This window comes from Emys orbicularis, chromosome 14 (genome assembly GCF_028017835.1).
Source record: "Emys orbicularis isolate rEmyOrb1 chromosome 14, rEmyOrb1.hap1, whole genome shotgun sequence".
Classification (NCBI taxonomy): domain Eukaryota; kingdom Metazoa; phylum Chordata; order Testudines; family Emydidae; genus Emys; species Emys orbicularis.
The window spans coordinates 3807080-3829197 of NC_088696.1; the positions used below are offsets into that span (position 1 = coordinate 3807080).

Consider the following 22118-nt stretch of genomic DNA (forward strand, 5'->3'; position numbering starts at 1 on the left):
TTCAGCAGAGAGAATCTCCACCACCTCCTCTTGTCCAGCTTTATGCAGATAAGAAACCCAGTAATTGCTGGAATCACATTGCATTCACATGGGCTATCTGGCAGATTTGCTCCCTCCACTTCCACCTCTGTACCAAGCATATTTGAGGTTCTTACCTTCAGATAATCCACAAATTCCATGACCTCCATTTTGGCCTCATGCATTCCTGCTACATCCTTGAAGCTGATCCCTTTCCCAGACTTCCCATCCACAATGGTAAAGCGAGCCATTTTCAGTTGGTTCTGTGGAGGACAGCACACTCTGAATTCTGAGGGCACAGTCCTGACGAGGGAGATGGGGGGCACACTGGAGAGGCTGTGCAAGATCAGGCAGTGGAATACACTTTTTTTTTTGAATGGGAGGAGGCATAATATATGAATGGGTTACGCGTGATCTTCCCATATGAAGTGCATTACAATGCCCACCGTCTCTCTCGTTGTTGTAGCAGAGCAGAATGATTCTAGGCCCCAAGTTCAGTAATGTACTTTAACGAAAAGGTTTCCTCCTGTGGATGTTGGAGTTTGGTACTGTGACTCAACAATTTAATTAACCAATGTTTTATTAGCACCAGGCATAGAAGAAACCTGCAGCAATTTCCCCCATAAATCAACTGAGGGCATTTAATTCAAAAACTTGTGCAGATTGCCCAAGTCTGTAGGGTTTGTCAAGAACCCCTGCTCTCTAATTCTTATTGACCCTAGTCCTTAGTATACCTGGGCTGGTTACTACTGGTACAGTTTGAAGAAATAATGTGAATTAATGGTTATTTATCATCAGCACGCTGTTATAAATACACAAACACACACAGCCAACCATCGCCGGGAGCTGTTGCCACAGTTATTGTTCTTGTTCCAAGACAGTCCAGGAATGGAACTCTAGGCTCTCAAGTAGAACAGGCCCCACATTTTAGCCTCCTGGTGCGTGTTAAGCCACAGTGACAGTCAAAACAACAATTTAGTTAAACACCCTCCTTGTAACTGCTTATTATGCGCTGCTGAAAACAGCCACTAAGACTTTATTTATTTATTTATTTTGAAGAGGAAAAAAAAAAGTTTAAAGCAGTTCAGGCCCTCAGACCTGCCGGCTTCTTCAAGTGAAGAGAGTTAAAGATGGGGGGGCTAATTGTGCTCACTCCCCAAAGACAGGAATCTAGCCCTTAAAGCCCCCCTACACGCCAAGCTTTCTAAAGCACTTCTTTCCATCCAAGCAGTTACACTTCACTCCATAAAAACCGTCTCTCAGAGCAAGGTGAAGAGGGCACAGGAAGGGGCTGCTGGGAACCACCTTGATGGGGGATTTAGGTCTCCACTCCTTTCATCCAGAAGCCCCCTCAGTTACTGCTCCTGCACCCGGAGCAGACTTATGCAAGTTGTATCAGCTGATTGAGAGGGAGGGATTTGATTGATGTTGCAAGCGGGGTATGGGCGGGGAGACGCCAGCCCATAATGAAATCCAGAATTGGAGCATATTTTTAAAAAAAGAAGTTATTTTGTAAAACCCAGAGATTCCTACTCCCGGCTGTACGGGAGGCTTGCTGGCAGGACAAAACGAAACACACTATTGGCAGCTGCAACTCATTAGTGAGTTTTGAAAATAGCATAGCAAACTGCACTGGAAATTCACTGAGCTCAGCCCTTCTTGCAGTCAGGGAAAGAGGGCCTCAAGTGAAACCAGTTACCGTACAATCTAGTCAGCTGATCAGGAAAAGATGCAAGATATGACAGGACCGCACAGTCTCTGGTATCAGCTAATTCTCGTCCTCTGTTGACTTTATCAGGGAAAGAGCAGGAAATCGCGCCAGCACAAAGTGAGACTAACCAAGAGCTTTAAAACAACTATTATACAGGACCTAAAGTACTTACAAAGGCACTGAATCCTCCTTCCCTTCCTGCGATCCCAGCAAGGCGGAAGATGTACCACAATATGGCTACACCAACAGCTGCCATTCCCAGGGCATAAAGGGCACTGAAAGAAAACCGCTAGTTCAGTACAAATTTAAGCATCTAGCCATGAGACAGTTATTAAATTAGTAAACATTTCCCAACGGTTATCTGTTTTCAGGATTTTAAAGGTCCTCGCAGTTAGGCTAGAAGTGCAGCTATGGGCAGAGGAGTGACTGAGAATGTGGTACATTTTGAAAAATATTAATTCTGTATAGAACACCCCCAACAAAAAAGATAAACAGATAAGACCCAGAGTGGCACTGGCTTCCCATCTCTTTCAGAGTCATATCTGCTCATAACAAATGGGCTAGATCTTCACAGACTGGCTATGCTGCATCAGTTCAGAATCTGATGGGGAACAGGCAAAGGTGGCAGCCAAGGGCCAATTTGGCTCCCAGTGTAAATCAGAGTCACCTCAGGGCTGCTCTAATCTATGCTGGCTGGCAATGGCCCCCAGGGGACATTACAGAGCCAGGGATTGCTGGAATGCAAGGCACTCTGGTCATCTCTCTTACATGCCCACTATGCCAGGAGCAGGTAGCACAGCAACCAGCATTGCCAGGGGAATTCCCAGATGCCCCCTTAGGACAGCTGCCTGGCCTCTTTGTGCTGCTGGTCCAAATGGGGGGCCCAAACACTACAGCTCCAATGCAGCTCCAGGCACACAAGCCAGAGTTTATTCTGCCTCCCGCATCAGCAACAACATTCTCCATTAAGTTCCAACTACAGAATCTTTTTGGCAATAAGAGGAAGGATGGTCCAGTAGTTTGGGACTTATGAGACCCCAGTTCAAGTCCCTGCTCTGCTAGAGACTTCCTGTGCAACCTTGGGCAAGTCACTTAGCCTCTCTGTAACTCAGTTCCCCCATCTATAACATGGGAGTAGTAGCCCTGCGCTACCTCTCAAAAGGATGAATACATTAATGATTGTATGGCAGTCAGGTAGTATGGTAATGGGGGGGTCATAGAAGTACCATACACAGAGAAATAAGAGGCAGAAAGAATGCAGCTGGATTTGTAGACCTTAATCTGCAGCGCTGGCAGTTAAGAAGTCATATTTGACTTGTCAACTGAGCAAACAAGGGGCTTGAGCCTGCAAGGTACCAAATGCTCTGTTCTCTGAAAGAAGCAAATTTGAGTTGCCAGCACTCAGCATTTTACCAGATCAGGCTCTAGGTCTTGAAGCCACTGAGAATATGGAACCCCACAACATCACCTTTAGAAAGTCTATTTTCAGAGCAGAACCACAGCAGAACAGTTCTGAAAGGTAAAGAACAGCTAGAAATACAGACTCCCTGGGGCTGGTATACAAAAATTGTAAATTTACAAATTTGAGGTAGAGCTCTCAGGCCTTATGATCAAAAACTAAAAACAAATTGCTGAATCTTGAAACATTTATTCAAGTAAATTGCCAGCTGTAGGACCTGGCAGCAGAACACAAGACCATACCCAGGTTTCTCTTTTATATGAAGCATTTTCTAATACATTCATAAAATGCATGTTTTGCATCCATGGTGAAAGTTCCGGGAGAGGAAGTTACACACAGTAGCCAACCATGATTGTTAAGATATGTCTGGTCCGCTGCGCTTCACAAACCACAGAAAACAGAACCCTTGCACATCCAGTTAATGCTGCCACCATGATACTATGTTGCAAGTATGTGGCTAGGGAATGCTGAAAGACAGCTATGGTTCCTCTGAACCAGCAAGGTAGCTTGAAACATCATGCCTTCTTTTTGGAGAGGGGACCTCTTGGGTTGGCAGATACAGGATTGCAACATTACACATCTTTGTTGATGGATTAGAGAGAATACACAATTAAGAATACTCCCTATGGTGGAGTCTCCACACATACTCTTATGGAAAGCTTCCCTGTACAACACGGTATCTGTTCTCAGGGACAGAGGTGCTTCTGGACTCATTCAAATCCTCAGTGAGTGGGCTTTATAAATCTGTTTTGCATTCTGGATTCCATAAATCTCGGTTTGCAAAAGCTGCCAGTTGTAATAGAAGGACAAATAAACCACAGCAGCAGAAAACAGACCACAAAAAGTTGGTGCTAGTGTTTGAAAACACAAAATAAATTCCAGCCAGCAGCTGACTGACAGATTTTTTTCCTTTCTTTGCTCACTCACCCGTTAGAGGCCCATATTACAATTAAAATGTTAATCTTTGTTGAATTGTTTTGACAAAGGATCCTGGCTTTGGATAACAAAAAAAAAAAAAGTCTATACATTTAATAGGAATACTCATTTCTCATTGACATTTTATGTCTTATCATTAAAGCTGTTCTGCTCAGTATGTGGCTGTAAATCTGAGTCAGTGTCAGACCCTGTTATCTGTCTGAACTGCAGCTCCTGTTGTAGTGGGCTAAAGCTAAGAATTTATTTTTATAACCGGGCTCACCTCAGAATAAACCAGTCAATTTTAAAGCATTATAAAATGGGGAAGGCTCATTATGGATCTACTCCAATGGGTAATTTAAACGAGGGGCCAATATCATGTTTGTTGAGCCCACTGTGTTATGGGTTTTATCATGGTTTTCACTATAATAATTGATTAAAGACAAAGTGCTCAATTAGGAAAACTACTACATATTACAAAAATCCATAGCGACTGATAATGGGTTTTCTCAGACGTGCAGATTCTATTCTGCACGCCAACAGAAGGAGTTTTTCTGCAGGCACAGCAACACCACCTCCCCGAATGACATTACTAAGTGACAAAAGCACTCTGTCAGCATAGTTGCATCTACACTACAAAGTTTTGCCAACATAGCTATGTCGACTAGGGGGGTGTTTTTTCACACAATGACCGACATAGCTACGATGACAAAAACTTGTCGTGTAGACCTGGCCTAAGTTTTAACATGTCTTCTAAAGATGGGGCTACTTCTGAAAGCCACATGTGAGCTCTTCAGGGCAGGGACCGTCTCTTCGTTATGTGTTTGTAGGATGCCCTACACTGCGAGGCCCTGATCCCTGACTGGGGCCCCAGGCACTACTACAGTACAAATAAGTGATCAGTTAATATCATACTTTCCAAAAAAGCCTGTGCGTTTGTAGGAGACTGGGATCCTGTCCTTCACATCAATATTCAACTCCTCCTCCGCTGCTCGCAGCTTCTCTTCGAACTTGTCAATATTTGCCACCTGCATCCTGTACATCATGGAAAACCTCTGGGGACATGAAATCAAGAGAACCACATTGCAGACTGAGGATAAAGCAGAAACTAGGTCACCTATCTACAGTGGATAGTTAGAATAAAGGCTTCTCTAAATTATCGGTCACCCTCTTGCCAGCAACACCAGTGGAGTGTGAGAAAGTGACTTTGGGACCAGAAGTGAGGACTAAAGGAGAAAACACTTTTTTTTAAGTTAAAAATTCACAGCGATGTCATTGTAAGGACAAAATCTGCTGAAATCCAGCAAAGAAGTTAGTCTGCAGACAAGGAGATGCAAGGACTTTATACGCAAGTCAGAGGATGGATTTAATCCTTCAAAAGCCCACATTTACTGATACCTTGAGCCCATAATCATGCACTTGCTCTGCACATGAAGATCTGAGAAATCCACAGGAATAGAGTTTCTTGTGCTTAATGTAGATTTCTTAGATACCATCTGCACACCACATAGACAGTAATGGATTTCAGTGATCAGAAGCTATCTAACTAAACAATGGGCCAATCACCAGAGAAATAATTTACTGTCTCACCAGTTTCTGTTTCGCAGTGGTGACAAGCCCAGCAGCCTGTGTCCTAACATGCACTCACACTTCTTTTGGTTTTAAAAAGAAACAAAAAGGCATGTGCTATTAGTGCTTGTCAAACATCTGGAACTAGCTTCCACATTGGTTGCTTTGGATATTATGTTTTTCCTAATCCAGCCAGTGGTAAAAAATTACAACCAATTCCTAGCTCCATGAATCATCTTAAATTGTGCTAATATTCGGGATAATTAAAAAAAAAATCATCGAACTTTTCCAAAATCTGCAATGGATTTTCTGACTTTCTCCCAACCAGTGGGGATGGGGGAGATTCAGGCAATATTCTTTATAAAACAAACGAAGACTGATTCATTTCTCAGTTGGTACAGTATAATTGACAAGAGTCACACAGAACTTCAAACACAAGGAGGAGAAGGAAATCAGTAATGAGCAAAACAGCAGCTGGGGCTTTAATGAAAATACATTTAAGAAACTCTTCTCAACAGCTTAATCTGGAATTATTCATTCTAATTGTACAAAGACACTCACAGGCCGTCCAAATACGACTGCTCCTGGGTGCAGATAGATTTGCACAATATCACTCTCTGGAACCACCTGAATGCTCTGGACCTCCCCTTTCGCCAGCATCTCATTCACAAAGTCATTCCAGGAAATGTTGACCCCGCTGGTGGTCAGTGAGTTTAGCAGGCTCATGATGACAGCTATTAGGAAGAGCATCCGCAAACGCTCACGATATATCTGATCTTCCCGTTCCTTACGTTTCTTTTCCTCTTTACAAAAAAGAAGAGAGGTATGAGAGGAGAGACAGGAGAGTATATAATGATTAAGCTCTGTGATCCAGAGAATAGAAAATTACACAACAGACCAAAGACTGACCAGCTACACAGTTTGGTATGAGTTCTAGATTTGATTTGTCTAGGAAAGCTATACTCAGAAGCAGTGTCTAATTTGCTGTGAGGTCTTGTAAGGCCAGTTTTCCAGCTGAGCTGAATGAGGTCCAAGGTCACATGTCTTGTCCAAGGTCACACAGTGAGTCAGTGTTTTAGGTCACATTACAGTCCAGGACCTTGCTGGCTCCCAGATCTTGTCAGACCACAAGGCCTCCTCTTCTCCACAAGTTAAACAGTATCAACTCAAAAGCCTGTTTATTAACGTGCATGCAGCCAGATCCAAAATTAACAGTTGCTAGGAAGGAGGCAAAGTTTGCATTCTATTAGCTAGCAAATATTTGCTTGTATCATGGAGTCTGTTTTAGCTGCTGCCACAGAGAGACTGTGTGCACTGGATACAAGGGAGGGTGAAGTTTTTCACTTCACCTGTTAATTTAGTAAGAAGAGGAAATGAAGTGGCACGAAGAGCCAAAAATTCACTTTTGGAAGCTGCCCTAAGAAATTAAATTCTTCATCTCCGTACCGGATAATCGCAACACATTTTCGAAAAGCTTTGATCAGCAGCTTGTTTTTATTTAAATCTAATCCTAGTCCATAAGGTTTTAGAGGGTCAAAATCCATTAACTAGTTAGTGAAAAGTCAATTCATCAAGAATCCCAGCCCACTCTAAACTGAGGAACCATTTCAGCTGCCTGGTCTAATGCATGTATAGATCAAACAAAACCACTGGAGCATCAAACCAAAGGCTTCAACTACTGTAACCCCCTCCATATACTGCATTTTACTACACTGTAACAAACCAGTGGCCCAACTAGTCTGGTTGCTGCTGGCTAATACTATGCTGGAAATTTTGAGAGAATGAGTAAAACCCATCACAATGCTCTTGGCCAGTTGTGCAATAATACAGCGCAAATCATTTCCTGACCAGCTCTTGATCAACTGATGTCCTAAACCACAAAGGTTGACAACATTTACATTATACAGAATCATTAATAAAATGATTATTAATATTACACAAGCATCTAATAGCGGCATCTAATCTGCACTGCATTTTACTAAACTATTAGTCTCAATAATATCCTGCAACAGTGAGTTGCACAGTTTAATTACATGTAGTGTAAAAAATGTTTTTGAATAGACTACTGGAAGTTCTGTAGGTACCATAGATGGATTTGTTTCGACAACATGCTGACTTTTCATCTTACAATGCCAAAAACACCTAGTCAAGTAAGTAACTTTATAATGCAATTAGAAGGCTTGAGAACCACAGGAGAATCAATGGCTTGCGTGTCTTAGTATTTGCAGCTAACCTGTTTTTTAGAATCCTGGCATTTTCCAGACTCCTTCAGCAGATTTAGAAGATTGCCACCTATAAAGGACTGTCAGGGCAGAATGTTTGATTTCAGTTGCTGACCATCATGTGATTTAAAAGACAGTCATCTCCCCATTTATATGGTCGAATCTGGATGTTCTTGATATACAATTTACCACCACTGGCACCATGACATATGTAAATACCATTCTACACATAGAAATAAATTAACTCTTCACCACTGGATTTTTAGTGTGTCTGCCTGCTGCAGCCCCGATTAGGTTTATTTGCAAATTCATAACAAAGACATTTACATTGGCATTTATCACTAGCCAGCAATTAGACCCTACACAACACAACAAAACCAAGGCAAAAAAAAAAAAAAAAAAGATATGACCCAGTCATCAGACCCCAGGAAGTCCTCTGTCCTTCAGATATGCGACATCATTTTTCACTTCTCCCTAGCTCTGTTCTGTGTTTCCAACAGGAAAGGTCTGTGACTAAATAGAAACAATACAGCTTTTCAGATAAAGTCATAGTTTCAGAACACAATGACAGCTCAGGATCTGTGTGCAGCTCATCCCCTTTTGTTCTTTCATGCCATCTTCCCACCCATGTTATCAGCTAGATCCAGCTACACTAGAATGAGTAAATTCATCACAAAGCTATAATCTAACATCCAGCAATGTCTTATTAAAAGGAGAACAGTGTTAGCCAAGGATGATAGAAACCTTAAAGCTAGGCAATATCCCGTTCCATTAAATTATAGAATCATAGAATCATAGAATCATAGAATATCAGGGTTGGAAGGGACCTCAAGAGGTCATCTAGTCCAACCCCCTGCTCAAAGCAGGACCAATTCCCAACTAAATCATCCCAGCCAGGGCTTTGTCAAGCCGGGCCTTAAAAACCTCCAAGGAAGGAGACTCCACCACCTCCCTAGGTAACGCATTCCAGTGCTTCACCACCCTCCTAGTGAAATAGTGTTTCCTAATATCCAACCTGGACCTCCCCCACTGCAACTTGAGACCATTGCTCCTTGTTCTGTCATCTGCCACCACTGAGAACAGCCGAACTCCATCCTCTTTGGAACCTCCCTTCAGGTAGTTGAAGGCTGCTATCAAATCCCCCCTCATTCTTCTCTTCTGGAGACTAAACAATCCCAGTTCCCTCAGCCTCTCCTCATAAGTCATGTGCTCCAGACCCCTAATCATTTTTGTTGCCCTCCGCTGGACTCTTTCCAATTTTTCCACATCCTTCTTGTAGTGTGGGGCCCAAAATTGGACACAGTATTCCAGATGAGGCCTCACCAATGTCGAATAAAGGGGAACGATCACGTTCCTCGATCTGCTGGCAATGCCCCTACTTATACAGCCCAAAATGCCGTTAGCCTTCTTGGCAACAAGAGCACACTGTTGACTCATATCCAGCTTCTCGTCCACTGTGACCCCTAGGTCCTTTTCTGCAGAACTGCTACCTAGCCATTCGGTCCCTAGTCTGTAGCAGTGCATGGGATTCTTCCGTCCTAAGTGCAGGACTCTGCACTTATCCTTGTTGAACCTCATCAGGTTTTTTTTGGCCCAATCCTCTAATTTGTCTAGGTCCCTCTGTATCCGATCCCTACCCTCTAGTGTATCTACCACGCCTCCTAGTTTAGTGTCATCTGCAAACTTGCTGAGAGTGCAGTCCACACCATCCTCCAGATCATTAATAAAGATATTAAACAAAACCGGCCCCAGGACCGACCCTTGGGGCACTCCGCTTGAAACCGGCTGCCAACTAGACATGGAGCCATTGATCACTACCCGTTGAGCCCGACGATCTAGCCAGCTTTCTATCCACCTTACAGTCCATTCATCCAGCCCATATTTCTTTAACTTGGCGGCAAGAATACTGTGGGAGACTGTGTCAAAAGCTTTGCTAAAGTCAAGGAATAACACATCCACTGCTTTCCCCTCATCCACAGAGCCAGTTATCTCATCATAGAAGGCAATTAGGTTAGTCAGGCACGACTTCCCTTTGGTGAATCCATGCTGACTGTTCCTGATCACTTTCCTCTCCTCTAAGTGTTTCATAATTGATTCCTTGAGGACCTGTTCCATGATTTTTCCAGGGACTGAGGTGAGGCTGACTGGCCTGTAGTTCCCCGGATCCTCCTTCTTCCCTTTTTTAAAGATGGGCACTACATTAGCCTTTTTCCAGTCATCCGGGACCTCCCCCGATCGCCATGAGTTTTCAAAAATAATGGCTAATGGCTCTGCAATCTCATCCGCCAACTCCTTTAGCACCCTCGGATGCAGCGCATCCGGCCCCATGGACTTGTGCACATCCAGTTTTTCTAAATAGTCCCGAACCACTTCTTTCTCCACATAGGGCTGGTCACCTTCTCCCCATATTGTGCTGCCCAGTGCAGCAGTCTGGGAGCTGACCTTGTTTGTGAAGACAGAGGCAAAAAAATCATTGAGTACATTAGCTTTTTCCACATCCTCGGTCACTAGGTTGCCTCCCACATTCAGTAAGGGGCCCACACTTTCCTTGACTTTCTTCTTGTTGCTAACATACCTGAAGAAACCTTTCTTGTTACTCTTAACATCTCTTGCTAGCTGCAACTCCAAGTGTGATTTGGCCTTCCTGATTTCATTCCTGCATGCCTGAGCAATAGTTTTATACTCCTCCCTGGTCATTTGTCCAATCTTCCACTTCTTGTAAGCTTCTTTTTTGCGTTTAAGTTCAGCAAGGATTTCACTGTTTAGCCAAGCTGGTCGCCTGCCATATTTACTATTCTTTCTACACATCGGGATGTTTTTTTCCTGCAACCGCAATAAGGATTCTTTAAAATACAGCCAGCTCTCCTGGACCCCTTTGCCCTTCATGTTATTCTCCCAGGGGATCCTGCCCATCTGTTCCCTGAGGGAGTCAAAGTCTGCTTTTCTGAAGTCCAGGGTCCGTATTCTGCTGCTCTCCTTTCTTCCTTGTGTCAGGATCCTGAACTCGACCATCTCATGGTCACTGCCTCCCAGGTTCCCATCCACTTTTGCTTCCCCTACTAATTCTTCCCTGTTTGTGAGCAGCAGGTCAAGAAAAGCTCTGCCCCTAGTTGGTTCCTCCAGGACTTGCACCAGGAAATTGTCCCCTACACTTTCCAAAAACTTCCTGGATTGTCTGTGCACCGCTGTATTGCTCTCCCAGCAGATATCAGGGTGATTAAAGTCTCCCATGAGAACCAGGGCCTGCGATCTAGCAACTTCTGCTAGTTGCCAGAAGAAAGCCTCATCCACCTCATCCCCCTGGTCTGGTGGTCTATAGCAGACTCCAACCACGACATCACCCTTGTTGCTCACACTTCTCAACTTTATCCAGAGACTCTCAGGTTTTTCTGCAGTTTCATATCGGAGCTCTGAGCAGTCATACTCCTCTCTTACATACAACGCAACTCCCCCACCTTTTCTGCCCTGCCTGTCCTTCCTGAACAGTTTATATCCATCCATGACAGTACTCCAGTCATGTGAGTTATCCCACCAAGTCTCTGTTATTCCAATCGCATCATAGTTCCCTGATTGTGCCAGGACTTCCAGTTCTCCCTGCTTGTTTCCCAGGCTTCTTGCATTTGTGTATAGGCACTTAAGATAACTCATCGATCGTCCCTCTTTCTCAGCATGAGACAGGAGTCCTCCCCTCTTGCGCTCTCCTGCTCGTGCTTCCTCCCAGGATCCCATTTCCCCACTTACCTCAGGGCTTTGGTCTCCTTCCCCCGGTGAACCTAGTTTAAAGCCCTCCTCACTAGGTTAGCCAGCCTGCTGGCGAAGATGCTCTTCCCTGTCTTCGTTAGGTGGAGCCCGTCTCTGCCCAGCACTCCTCCTTCTTGGAACACCATCCCATGGTCGAAGAATCCAAAGCCTTCTCTCCGACACCACCTGCGTAGCCATTCATTGACTTCCACGATTCGACGGTCTCTACCCAGGCCTTTTCCTTGCACAGGGAGGATGGACGAGAACACCACTTGCGCCTCAAACTCCTTTATCCTTCTTCCCAGAGCCACGTAGTCTGCAGTGATCCGCTCAAGGTCATTCTTGGCAGTATCATTGGTGCCCACATGGAGAAGCAGGAAGGGGTAGCGATCCGAGGGCTTGATGAGTCTCGGCAGTCTCTCTGTCACATCGTGAACTATATATATATATAGAACTATATAAACAGACAACAACTTTCCTTTCTACAAACAACTGAGGCAACTCTGGGAGAGGTGAACCCCAGTACAAAAAGAGTCTAAGTGCAGCGAGGATGATTTTCAATGAGATCTCAGATGGAAAAGCAACACCCCAGGGAAATGCTGTTACAGCACTTCTTCCCTTCTAAGTTTCAGATGAAATCAAGAGAGATGCATGCAATATTTTCCTTGATCAGAGTATGGGGGTTTCCCCATCTTTCTCTCTTCTCTTCTGAGAAGCAGCCATAATCTTGAGAATGTCACTGAAAAAAATATCATGTTGAAATCAGAACTGGCCATCAGATATCTTGCCATGATGGACATTTCTGGATTAATGCAAATTGGAAGCACCTTCACCCTCAAAACTGCAGCTGACCACTTTCAGATGACAATGCCTTAGAAAACTGGAGGAAAGACATCTATTGCTATGAGAGGTCTTCTACCAGTCCATCTTCAGGGACAGCAGACACAGTATGCAATTCAAACTTCCTGATTTCTGTACCTCTATCATCCTGCCACTTCGGTTTGTCAGAAAATGCAATCACTTTTGCCATGCAGCATTCATATTACAATGTAAACTGCCCACAATAACTATTAAATCAATAAGTAATGGTAGCTGGAAGAGACACTTGCAAACAACCACTGTGGGAACACTTCCAGCTCTTTAGTCTCAGAAAGCCTTCATGAAGAAATGATTTGCCATTAACCCCAAACCTGAACTCTGTGATTAAAAGCTTGCAAGGGTTGCAGTGACAGTCCAAAGAGTTCTTTTTAATAATTACTGCAGACAGTGTCTTTCTGCTAGAGACACGGAGGAGAATTCCACCTCCCAAAGTCAAATTATCCATTAATCACAGGAGAAGGGCCACTGAACACAGCAGGTTACTGTTTACAAATTGTAATAGCCACAATACTTCTTGTAGGATCTCTGGTCACAATCATTCTGTGTGGTCTTCCAGGCAGCAGAAATCCCAGGCTTTGAAAAAAACATTCAATAAAGACCATGTGGTATTTGTACTAGCATCCCACTGTACATTCGATCTCTGTTCCTTGCATATGGTTTCAGCAGTGGCCTAAGTCTGACTGAACTGACAAGACCCTCACTCCTGACCTACAAAGGCTGTAGATTACCACCATGAATGGGGCTGAAAGTGTGCATGGCATTTTGTTGGCCAGATGCAACCTGATGGGTCCCACCAGCATGTTTGGAACCACAAAAACAACAACAACAACGTCATGCCTTTTGTACTGTCTCAATCTTTGTATTTAAGTGAAAATGTATTAAAAAATTAATCATTATAAAACAGAACTATAATGCTACTGTCACAGACTGCAATTATATTGTGTAAAGTTAAACTGGAGCCCTGTGTGTCTGGAGATTTAGCCTTCATCCAAGGTTCCAGAAAACAAACAATAGCACCACAGAAAGTGCAAGCCTAGATCGGCCTTTATTCACAGTCGACAGTCCTGGCATCAACTGAGATGAAGAAGAAACTCTCAGATGCTGGTTCTCGCTTTATAGGCCTCTGTCACATTTCAGCGGATACCACCATACCCATGGAAGAGCATGAGGCTTTTCACATGGGACATTTCTGACATCTTTAAAATAAATCCTTAAGCCAGGATACAGTACATGTCACCAGCTAGGGGACTTTCCAGCTGGAAATTCATACCACACACATCGAACTGCAAGCCTCGTCGCAGACTGGGAACTTTTCCAGTCCCTTATACAGGGGTGGGGGGTGGGGGGGGGTGGGGTGGAGGTGGAGGGCAATTTGCTCACTTTTCAAAGCCAAGTCAAATTACACTTGTAAAAAAAGGGAATACAGCTGTTGCCTATCCACCTATAGGAGAGCTGCTGACAACACCAAGGGGGCACTGTTAGGTCAGTTTAGACTCAAGATATAGCTGCTGTGAAAACAAGCTATTAGAAAGTAGAAAATCTCAGTGATTTTTTTTTTTTTTATTTAAATTGAAACCATTTTGAAAGAATAACATCCTCCTGAGATGTTTGCAACCCAAAACACTGCAGTATCCTAGGAAGATCAGAAAATTAAACCTATTAGAAATTGCTAAGGCCTTGTCTACACACAACGGTTGTACCAATTTAGTTATGATACTTTAAAAACCCACGTAGTTCTATCAATGCAACTCCCTTGTGGGGACACACTTCAAATCAGTTGAAGAGTGCCTGGTATTTGCTCAGCTTAACTAAATGCACCAAATCAGCTACAGAGGTTTCTGAACAGATTTAGTAAAATTGGTACAACTTGTGTTTAGACAAGGCCTAACATAAAAGTGAAATTGACAAATGTATTTCCAATGTACAAGATGAAAAAGACAAGAAGTACACAGCTTAAATAGTGAAATGTAGATTTTAATATTTCCTTAGATTTCATTTTTGTTAGGTGATATTAGTAACAAAGGTAAGGACTCAAATATTTCCACTGATGATAAAATTTGCCTATAGGTGAAGAAGAAGAAATTCTCTGCTTGAGAACTTTAATTAGAGTTTGATTTAAGGACATTGACTTTGCATATTTTGACATGTGATGTTGATAATTTATGTTTTAACCATGATAAAACTTTAATATTTTGAATCTCAACATCTACTGTTAAATAATTTTTGGGACCACACCACTGTAATTTCCTGCAACTCTGAAAATTTAAATTGATAATAGATAAAATTAAAAAAAAAAAGCTTTAAAATAATCAATGCCTGTCAAAATTATTTAAAAAGTCTGCCAAACCTAGATATACATTACAAAAACAAACGGATATACAAAAGAGAAATGAAAGCCTTTGAACCAAGCTCAGATGTGTGTGAATTAGACTCAGCAGTTTATGATTTACAAGCCTAGGACTGAGAATACTTTACCGTTATGGCTCCAGTACACAGAGCAATACCTAGCACTATTTAGCATTAACATGGATCTTGCATGTTCTCCCGCACACACTCACACAAAGAGTGACACTCCAATTTGGAACCTTCATTTCATTAAGTATCTTCTGTATCAAAACTTCATACATACCTTCATCCTCCTCTGGAGACTTCCCTTTGGATCCTTCATTCTTATTGCTATTCCACCGAGACCCCGAGGTACTAAAATAGTAAGTGCCACCTATAGACAAATAAAGGGAAAAGATTAGTAACTGAAGCACTTAGTTCTGGGACCCAGGAAGAGAAATTAGACATACAGTACAAGCTTTGAATATGCCACGTGTTAAATTCTGCCCTCCCCTACACACATGTAATTCCCATTAACTTCAATGGAAATTGGGTGCACACATCAGAGGAAGGAATCTGACCAAGAATGAGGAAACTTTTCATGTTATTTCTAAATTAAATATTTGTTGTTGTTTTTCTGCAATCCAGTCAAAATACAGCTTTGTCTGCCATCTTAGAATAATTTCTAAACAGTCTTTTCGAGAGAATTCTCCATCAGTTCCTAGTTATTAAACTTTCCTATAGAGTAAGAGAAAATTTGGAGTATATTCATGTAGTAGTTTCAGTATCCTTGTACTACTGGGTGTGAACATATACTAATGGGAATGTTGTATGTGTTGCAACTGAAGAACACGAATCGGTCAATATATACATCTCATTACAAAACCCACTGCTATCACTAGTAGTGAACACTCTGAGGGGAGCAGCAAAGAGCTCAGAAATGAAAAGAACTGACTTGAGCTATTGCTTGCACTCTCCCTGGAAAGGTAGGCAAGGCTAGAAATTACAGTACTCGACAGAAGTTACTCCTAACTGGAGAGTTCGCTTGCATTTGTGCAGACTGTATGGATGTAGCACTTTAAAGAGAGACATCCATGTGTTTTTAACCACAACACAAACACAGAGGTTTAACACATTGCAGGTCATGCTCACCAGCTCCATAACAACGGCCCTGTGTAAGTCATGATTTCACAGATTGCACAGAAATCATGAAATTAGCCCAATAATGTGATTTTTCTAAGAGCAGGGAGGCAGAAGCGAGCATTCCCACTTATACCTCCCTGCTGCTGGAAAAGTCATTGTATTGGGCTAAGCTGGCTGCTCGGGCCAGGGAGTGATATCTCACCATATGGCACCAGCTGGTCAGTCTGGCGCAGGGCAGGGATTGGGGCCTGGCTTGCTCCACACACAGCTCCAGCCCAGGACACTGCTGTTGCTTCCTTTCCAGCCAGCCAGCAGGAAGGGGGGTGGCAATGACAACACATGGTGATTAGGAGCCCCCGGCAATCCCAAGGAGACATTACAGTGCCAGCTGGTGAGAAGCTGAGACCAGGATCTGCCATTTGGGAGCATATATGTGAGGGGGCCTTGGCCTGACAGGGAGAATCAGGGTTGGGGGGATGAGACAGACCCCACCACACCCACACTCCTCCTCATGCTCCAAGGATGGCAGATCCTGGTTCCACCCCAATTCCTAGGGATAGGATTGGCCCACCACCCCTCTACAATATCTATTCTCAAAGCTGCATCAAGATTTCCTATTAACATCCACCAATGAGGCACAGAAGCAAATCCATTAAAAAAAAAAAATACAAGCTCTTAACTGTAAACTCAAATGCAAAACATTTTCAAGTTAAATGAATGAGGTTTGGTTTCAGAGCTCAGATAGGTAGCTCATCACACTGAGCCTGACTGTGAAGATGCCACGGCTTATCGCTAGCCAAAAAAACTACAAGTAATTACATTTCTTAGTAGACCCCAAATTAATGTCATTTCAAAGACAATGTCCTTGCCAAAGCAGACATCCCCCTCAGAAATACTTTAGTAGGGAGCTCACCTAAGAGTTTCCAGAGTCTCACTGGATCCCGAATTACATGTTGCTTCACTAAGAGTCCGCTGAGCCCTTGAAATGTGGGGGAAAGTGTTCGGGACAGAAGGGTCTGAAGAGAAAAAAAAGACTACTGTAACAGGAAAAACTGCACAGTGCAGCATAGAATCAGGGGACAATCAAAGTAGATTTCCTCAGTAGGAAGGAAGGATATTTTTGTGATTTGGTCACAGGACGAGGAGTCTGAACACCCGTATATCATTCCTGGCTCTGCTGCAGACTTGCTATGTGATTATGAGCAAGTCATTTATAGCCTGGTTTTAGGAGAGCAAACGTGCACACAGAGCATATGACTAAAATATTTGGAAGTCATACTCTTCTTCTTGTGCCTAGGTTTATCCATCAAGTGTACACTGGGGCTAACAAATCAGAGATATGGAGAAGCTACATTCATTAACATTGGTGAAGTGCTTTGATTTTCTCAGATGAGAAAGGCTAGAGGAGGGCAAAGTTGTAACCTAACAGATTCCACAGTAACGAGACTATACACCTACTCCTCACACCAGCTAATAAGTACTGCCTGTAGTCTTGATTAACCCTAAGGGTGACGTTCCATGGATGCAAGAATTGGCTTGAATTATAGATCAAATTTCACAGTCACATTAGTCATTGGTTGACATGGCCTACTGTGACATACAGTACTCTCACTGCAACGAAGATACAAAACTGTTAATAATGTTCAATGACTAATTTAAACTGAAAGAAGCAAAGATTCCTACAATATACCTGCTACTCCGGCCAAGTTTACACTAAAAGCTTCTGCCAGCACAGCTATGTTGGTCACACGTGTGAAGAAGTGTGATCCCTAATTGATAGATCTGGATTGGCTGAAGCCCCTGTGTAGATACTGTTATACCAGCAAAACTGTGCTTTTACTAGGATAGCTTGTCTCTCTTGTGGGAGGTGGATTTACTATCCCAGTACAAAGCACAGCTTTGCTGTACAGCTGTGTCCATACTAGAAGTGTGTATGCCGGTATTCCTATACTAGTAAAGCACTCCTACTGTAGAAATAGCCTCCGTTTTTCACTTATTCACTGGGTTGGGGTATTGCAGGGGGTGAAGCCTCACCTGTACAAAAGTAGTAGAAGCTTATGATAAAAGCATTGCAGAATTTCAGCAGAGAAGAGCAAATTAGTCAGAGAACATTTAAGTCAGAATTTCCTTGTTTGTGTGAGTTTACGTCTTATTTTAACAAACTTGATTTTTTCATTTTCTTTAAGTGCTAGTTTATATAGTTAAATCGGTTCAAAAAGTGTATCTGTTCAGAAGCAGATATAGCTTACATGAATGTAACCCCCATGGGTGGATGTAGTTTCTGCAAAATAAACTACGTTGATACAAATACTCCTATATGGATATAAACGTGCCCACACTTAAGGCCAATTTCACCAATTTAAACAATACCCCTTTGGAAACAGATATAATTAAATAAGGACAAAAACTGTCCAAATAATAGCCCTAAAGATGTTAAAAAGTTAAAGATGAGAAAACAATTTAAAGAAAAGAAGCCACATCCATTGAAGTTACATCCCTTCAGAGGATGCGTATGGAACTCATGTGCCTCCTTCATTTACATAATTGCTCCTGTGAAGACAAAAATAAAGCTAACTTACCCTTAAGATTTTGGTTATCTTTATTGTAAGCTGATGTGCTATTCTGCTGACTAGGATTTTGACCCTATAACACCCACTAAAAAGGGGTAACTAAAACGTTAAACAACATTTTGCATACAGCCCAAAGCATATACAAAATATGTAGTTTGCAGGACCTCATGACGTTTGATCCTCTCCTGCAGCACAGACAACTTAAACAGCAAATATTAGGGAAATGCAACCTAGATGAAGCTACTATCAGGTGGGTGCAAAACTGGTTGGAAAATCATTCCCAGAGAGTAGTTATCAGTGATTCAGTGTCCCACTGGAAGGGCATAACAAGTGGGGTCCTGCAGGGATCAGTTCTGGGTCCGATTCTATTCAGTATCTTCATCAATGATTTAGATAATGGCATAGAGAGTACACTTATAAAGGACGATACCAAATCGGGAGGGGTTGCAAGTGCTTTGGAGGATAGGATTAAAATTCAAAATGATCTGGACAAACTGGAGAAATGGTCTGAAGTAAACAGGATGAAATTCAATAAGGACAAATGCAAAGTACACCATTTAGGAAGGAACAATCAGTTGTACACATACAGAATGGGAAATGACTGCCTAGGAAGGAGTACTGTGGAAAGGGATATGAGTGTCATAGTGGACCATAAGCTCAATATGAGTCAACAATGTAACACTGTTGCAAAAAAAGCGAACATCATTCTGGGATGTATTAGCAGGAGTGTTGTAAGCAAGACATGAGAAGTAATTCTTCTGCTCTACTCCGCACTGACTAGGCCTCAATTGGAGCATTGTGTCCAGTTCTGGGCCCCACATTGCAGGAAAGATGTGGACAAATTGGAGAAAGTCCAGAGAAGAGCAACAAAAATTATTAAAGGTCTAGAAAACATAACCTACGAGGGAAGATTGAAAAAAAATGGGTTTGTTTAACCTGGAAAAGAGAAGACTGAAAGGGGACATGATAACAGTTTTCAAGTTTGTAAAAGGTTGTTACAAGGAGGAGGGGAAAGAATCGTTCTTCTTAACCTCTGAGGATAGGACAAGAAACAATGGGCGTAAATTGCAGCAAGGGAGGTTTAGGTTGGAACTTCCTTCTACACTCCCTTCAGAGCTGGGTAGCCGGACAGAGGCAGCTGTTGGCCTGGTGCCCAGCTCTGAAGGTGATACCCCACCAGCAGCAGCTCAGAAGTAAGGTTGGCAATAGCATGCCATGCCATCCTTCTGCGCTGCTGCTGCTGGTGGCAGCGCTGCCTTCAGAGCTGGGCAACTAGAGAGTGGCAGCTGCTGGCGGGGAGCCCAGCTCTAAAGGCAGAGCTGCCACCACCAGCAGCAGCAGCGCAGAAGGATGGCATGGCATGCTATTGCCAACCTTACTTCTGAGCTGCTGCTGGTGGGGTATCACCTTCAGAGCTGGGCACCAGGCCAACAGCTGCCTCTGTCCGGCTACCCAGCTCTGAAGGGAGTGCAGAAGGGTGGCAATACCACGACCTCCCCCTAAAATAACCTTGCAACCCCACGCAACTCCCTTTTGGGTCAGGACTCCTAATTTGATAAATGCTGGTCTCCCCCATGAAATCTATAAAAGCACACAAAAGACCAGATTTCACAGTCCGGGACGCGTTTTTCATGGCCATGAATTTGGTAGGGCCCTAGCTATAGGTAATACTAGACTAGCCAGGATCTCTCTAATACTAGCAAGGCTTCTCCATCATTAAACTCTTCTGTTTTCTAGGACTGCAGCCAGGGGATTCCTGGAAAGTGTGCACAGATGTTAGGAGCACTGGGGATTTCTCCCATTCCACCAGGCCCACGGCAGCGGGTTTAGGAATTACTCGGAACTCGGGAGCGGTTAGACGCTCTGACGCAAGTGGCGCCCGCTGTGCTCGGTGCTGCACATACACGCTGTGCCAGACAGCTTCTGCCTCAAGGCGCTTCCATGGGGCAGCAGAAAAGAGGAACTCCCACCTGCACTGCACGGGAAGTCTCACCCCCCCACCCCCGGAATAACAATGGCCCGGGTCGCATCAGTCGCTCTCCAGTCTCCTCCCTGTACAGGGCACGGGAAGGGGGTCCCGGGTCTCCCAGCAGGCCCCTGCCAGAGCCAAGACCAGATCCCAGGGCTCCAGCGCCGGGCGATCCCCGGGCCACGCAGCCCCGGCCGCCCCAGAGCCAGCCGACCCCAGGCCCGGCCCGCGCTCCCCCGGCTCGCAGGGCTCAGCCTGCCGCGGCCACTCACCGGGAGCACTCCGCCACCCCGAGGCCGGCCCCAGCTCCGAGCGGGCCCCGCCAGGCCGAGCCGCCGCCAGCAGGGGCCCCTTAGCAGCAGCTGCAGCAGCGCCATGTCCCGCGGCGACCGCCCGGCTCGGAGGCCCCGAGACGCGAGGCCGCTGCGGACCGGGCAGCGAGGAAGGGCCTCGCCGAGACGAGCAGCGGGACTAACGGCAGCCGGGCCCTGAGAGAAACCGGAAATGCCGGCAGAAGGCGGAGTCAGCCATCTTGAAAGCGGGCCGATTCGGCGGCGGCGGCCAGCCTTCAAGATGGCCGTCTCGCCAACGCCGGGGAACGCCACGCCCTCACTTACCCCCATGGGCCCTTCACCCGTCTGCCTGTCCGTGAGCTGCCGCCGCCATCATCCTGGGTAGGGCCCCCGCAGCGCCGGGCAGCTCAGGCCTTGACACCCACCCCCGCCGGCCCGGGGCCCCCGCAGCGCCGGGCAGCTCAGGCCTTGACACCCCCCCCCCCCCGCCGGCCCGGGGCCCCCGCAGCGCCGGGCAGCTCAGGCCTTGACACCCCCCCCCCGCCGGCCCGGGGCCCCCGCAGCGCCGGGCAGCTCGGGCCTTGACCCCCCGCCGGCCCGGGGCCCCCGCAGCGCCGGGCAGCTCGGGCCTTGACCCCCCGCCGGCCCGGGGCCCCCGCAGCGCCGGGCAGCTCGGGCCTTGACCCCCCGCCGGCCCGGGGCCCCCGCAGCGCCGGGCAGCTCGGGCCTTGACCCCCCGCCGGCCCGGGGCCCCCGCAGCGCCGGGCAGCTCGGGCCTTGACCCCCCGCCGGCCCGGGGCCCCCGCAGCGCCGGGCAGCTCGGGCCTTGACCCCCCGCCGGCCCGGGGCCCCCGCAGCGCCGGGCAGCTCGGGCCTTAAACCCCTCTCTCCAACCCCCCCCGCCGGCCCGGGGCCCCCGCAGCGCCGGGCAGCTCGGGCCTTGACCCCCGCCGGCCCGGGGCCCCCGCAGCGCCGGGCAGCTCGGGCCTTAAACCCCTCTCTCCAACCCCCCCCCCCCGCCGGCCCGGGGCCCCCGCAGCGCCGGGCAGCTCGGGCCTTGACCCCCGCCGGCCCGGGGCCCCCGCAGCGCCGGGCAGCTCAGGTTCTTTCCAAGTGTCCCACCCCCGTAAAACGGATTTTCATGGATTGGTTTTGAACATAAGAACGGCCAGGCTGGGTCAGACCACCAAAGGTCCGTCTCGCCCAGTATCCTGTCGGCTGACCGTGGCCGAAGCCAGGTGCTTCAGAAGGAATGAACAGACCAGGTAATCACGGAGTGATGCATCCCTTATCATCCACTCCCG

At 45.6% G+C, this 22118-nt stretch overlaps 1 protein-coding gene across 1 annotated transcript in view; it reads right to left on the reverse strand.

Moving 5' to 3' along the window:
• SPG7 (SPG7 matrix AAA peptidase subunit, paraplegin) overlaps positions 1–21144 on the reverse strand; it is a 47641-nt gene extending 26497 nt beyond the window's left edge. Inside the window, exons 1-7 of the mRNA XM_065416353.1 lie at positions 20794–21144; positions 16896–16998; positions 15144–15233; positions 6234–6475; positions 5019–5158; positions 1902–2004; positions 156–281 (exon numbers count right to left, since the gene is read on the reverse strand). Coding sequence (XP_065272425.1) covers positions 156–281; positions 1902–2004; positions 5019–5158; positions 6234–6475; positions 15144–15233; positions 16896–16998; positions 20794–21144 — 1155 coding nt within the window. The remainder of the gene's footprint in view (positions 1–155; positions 282–1901; positions 2005–5018; positions 5159–6233; positions 6476–15143; positions 15234–16895; positions 16999–20793) is intronic.
• Between the last annotated feature and the right edge of the window lie 974 nt (positions 21145–22118).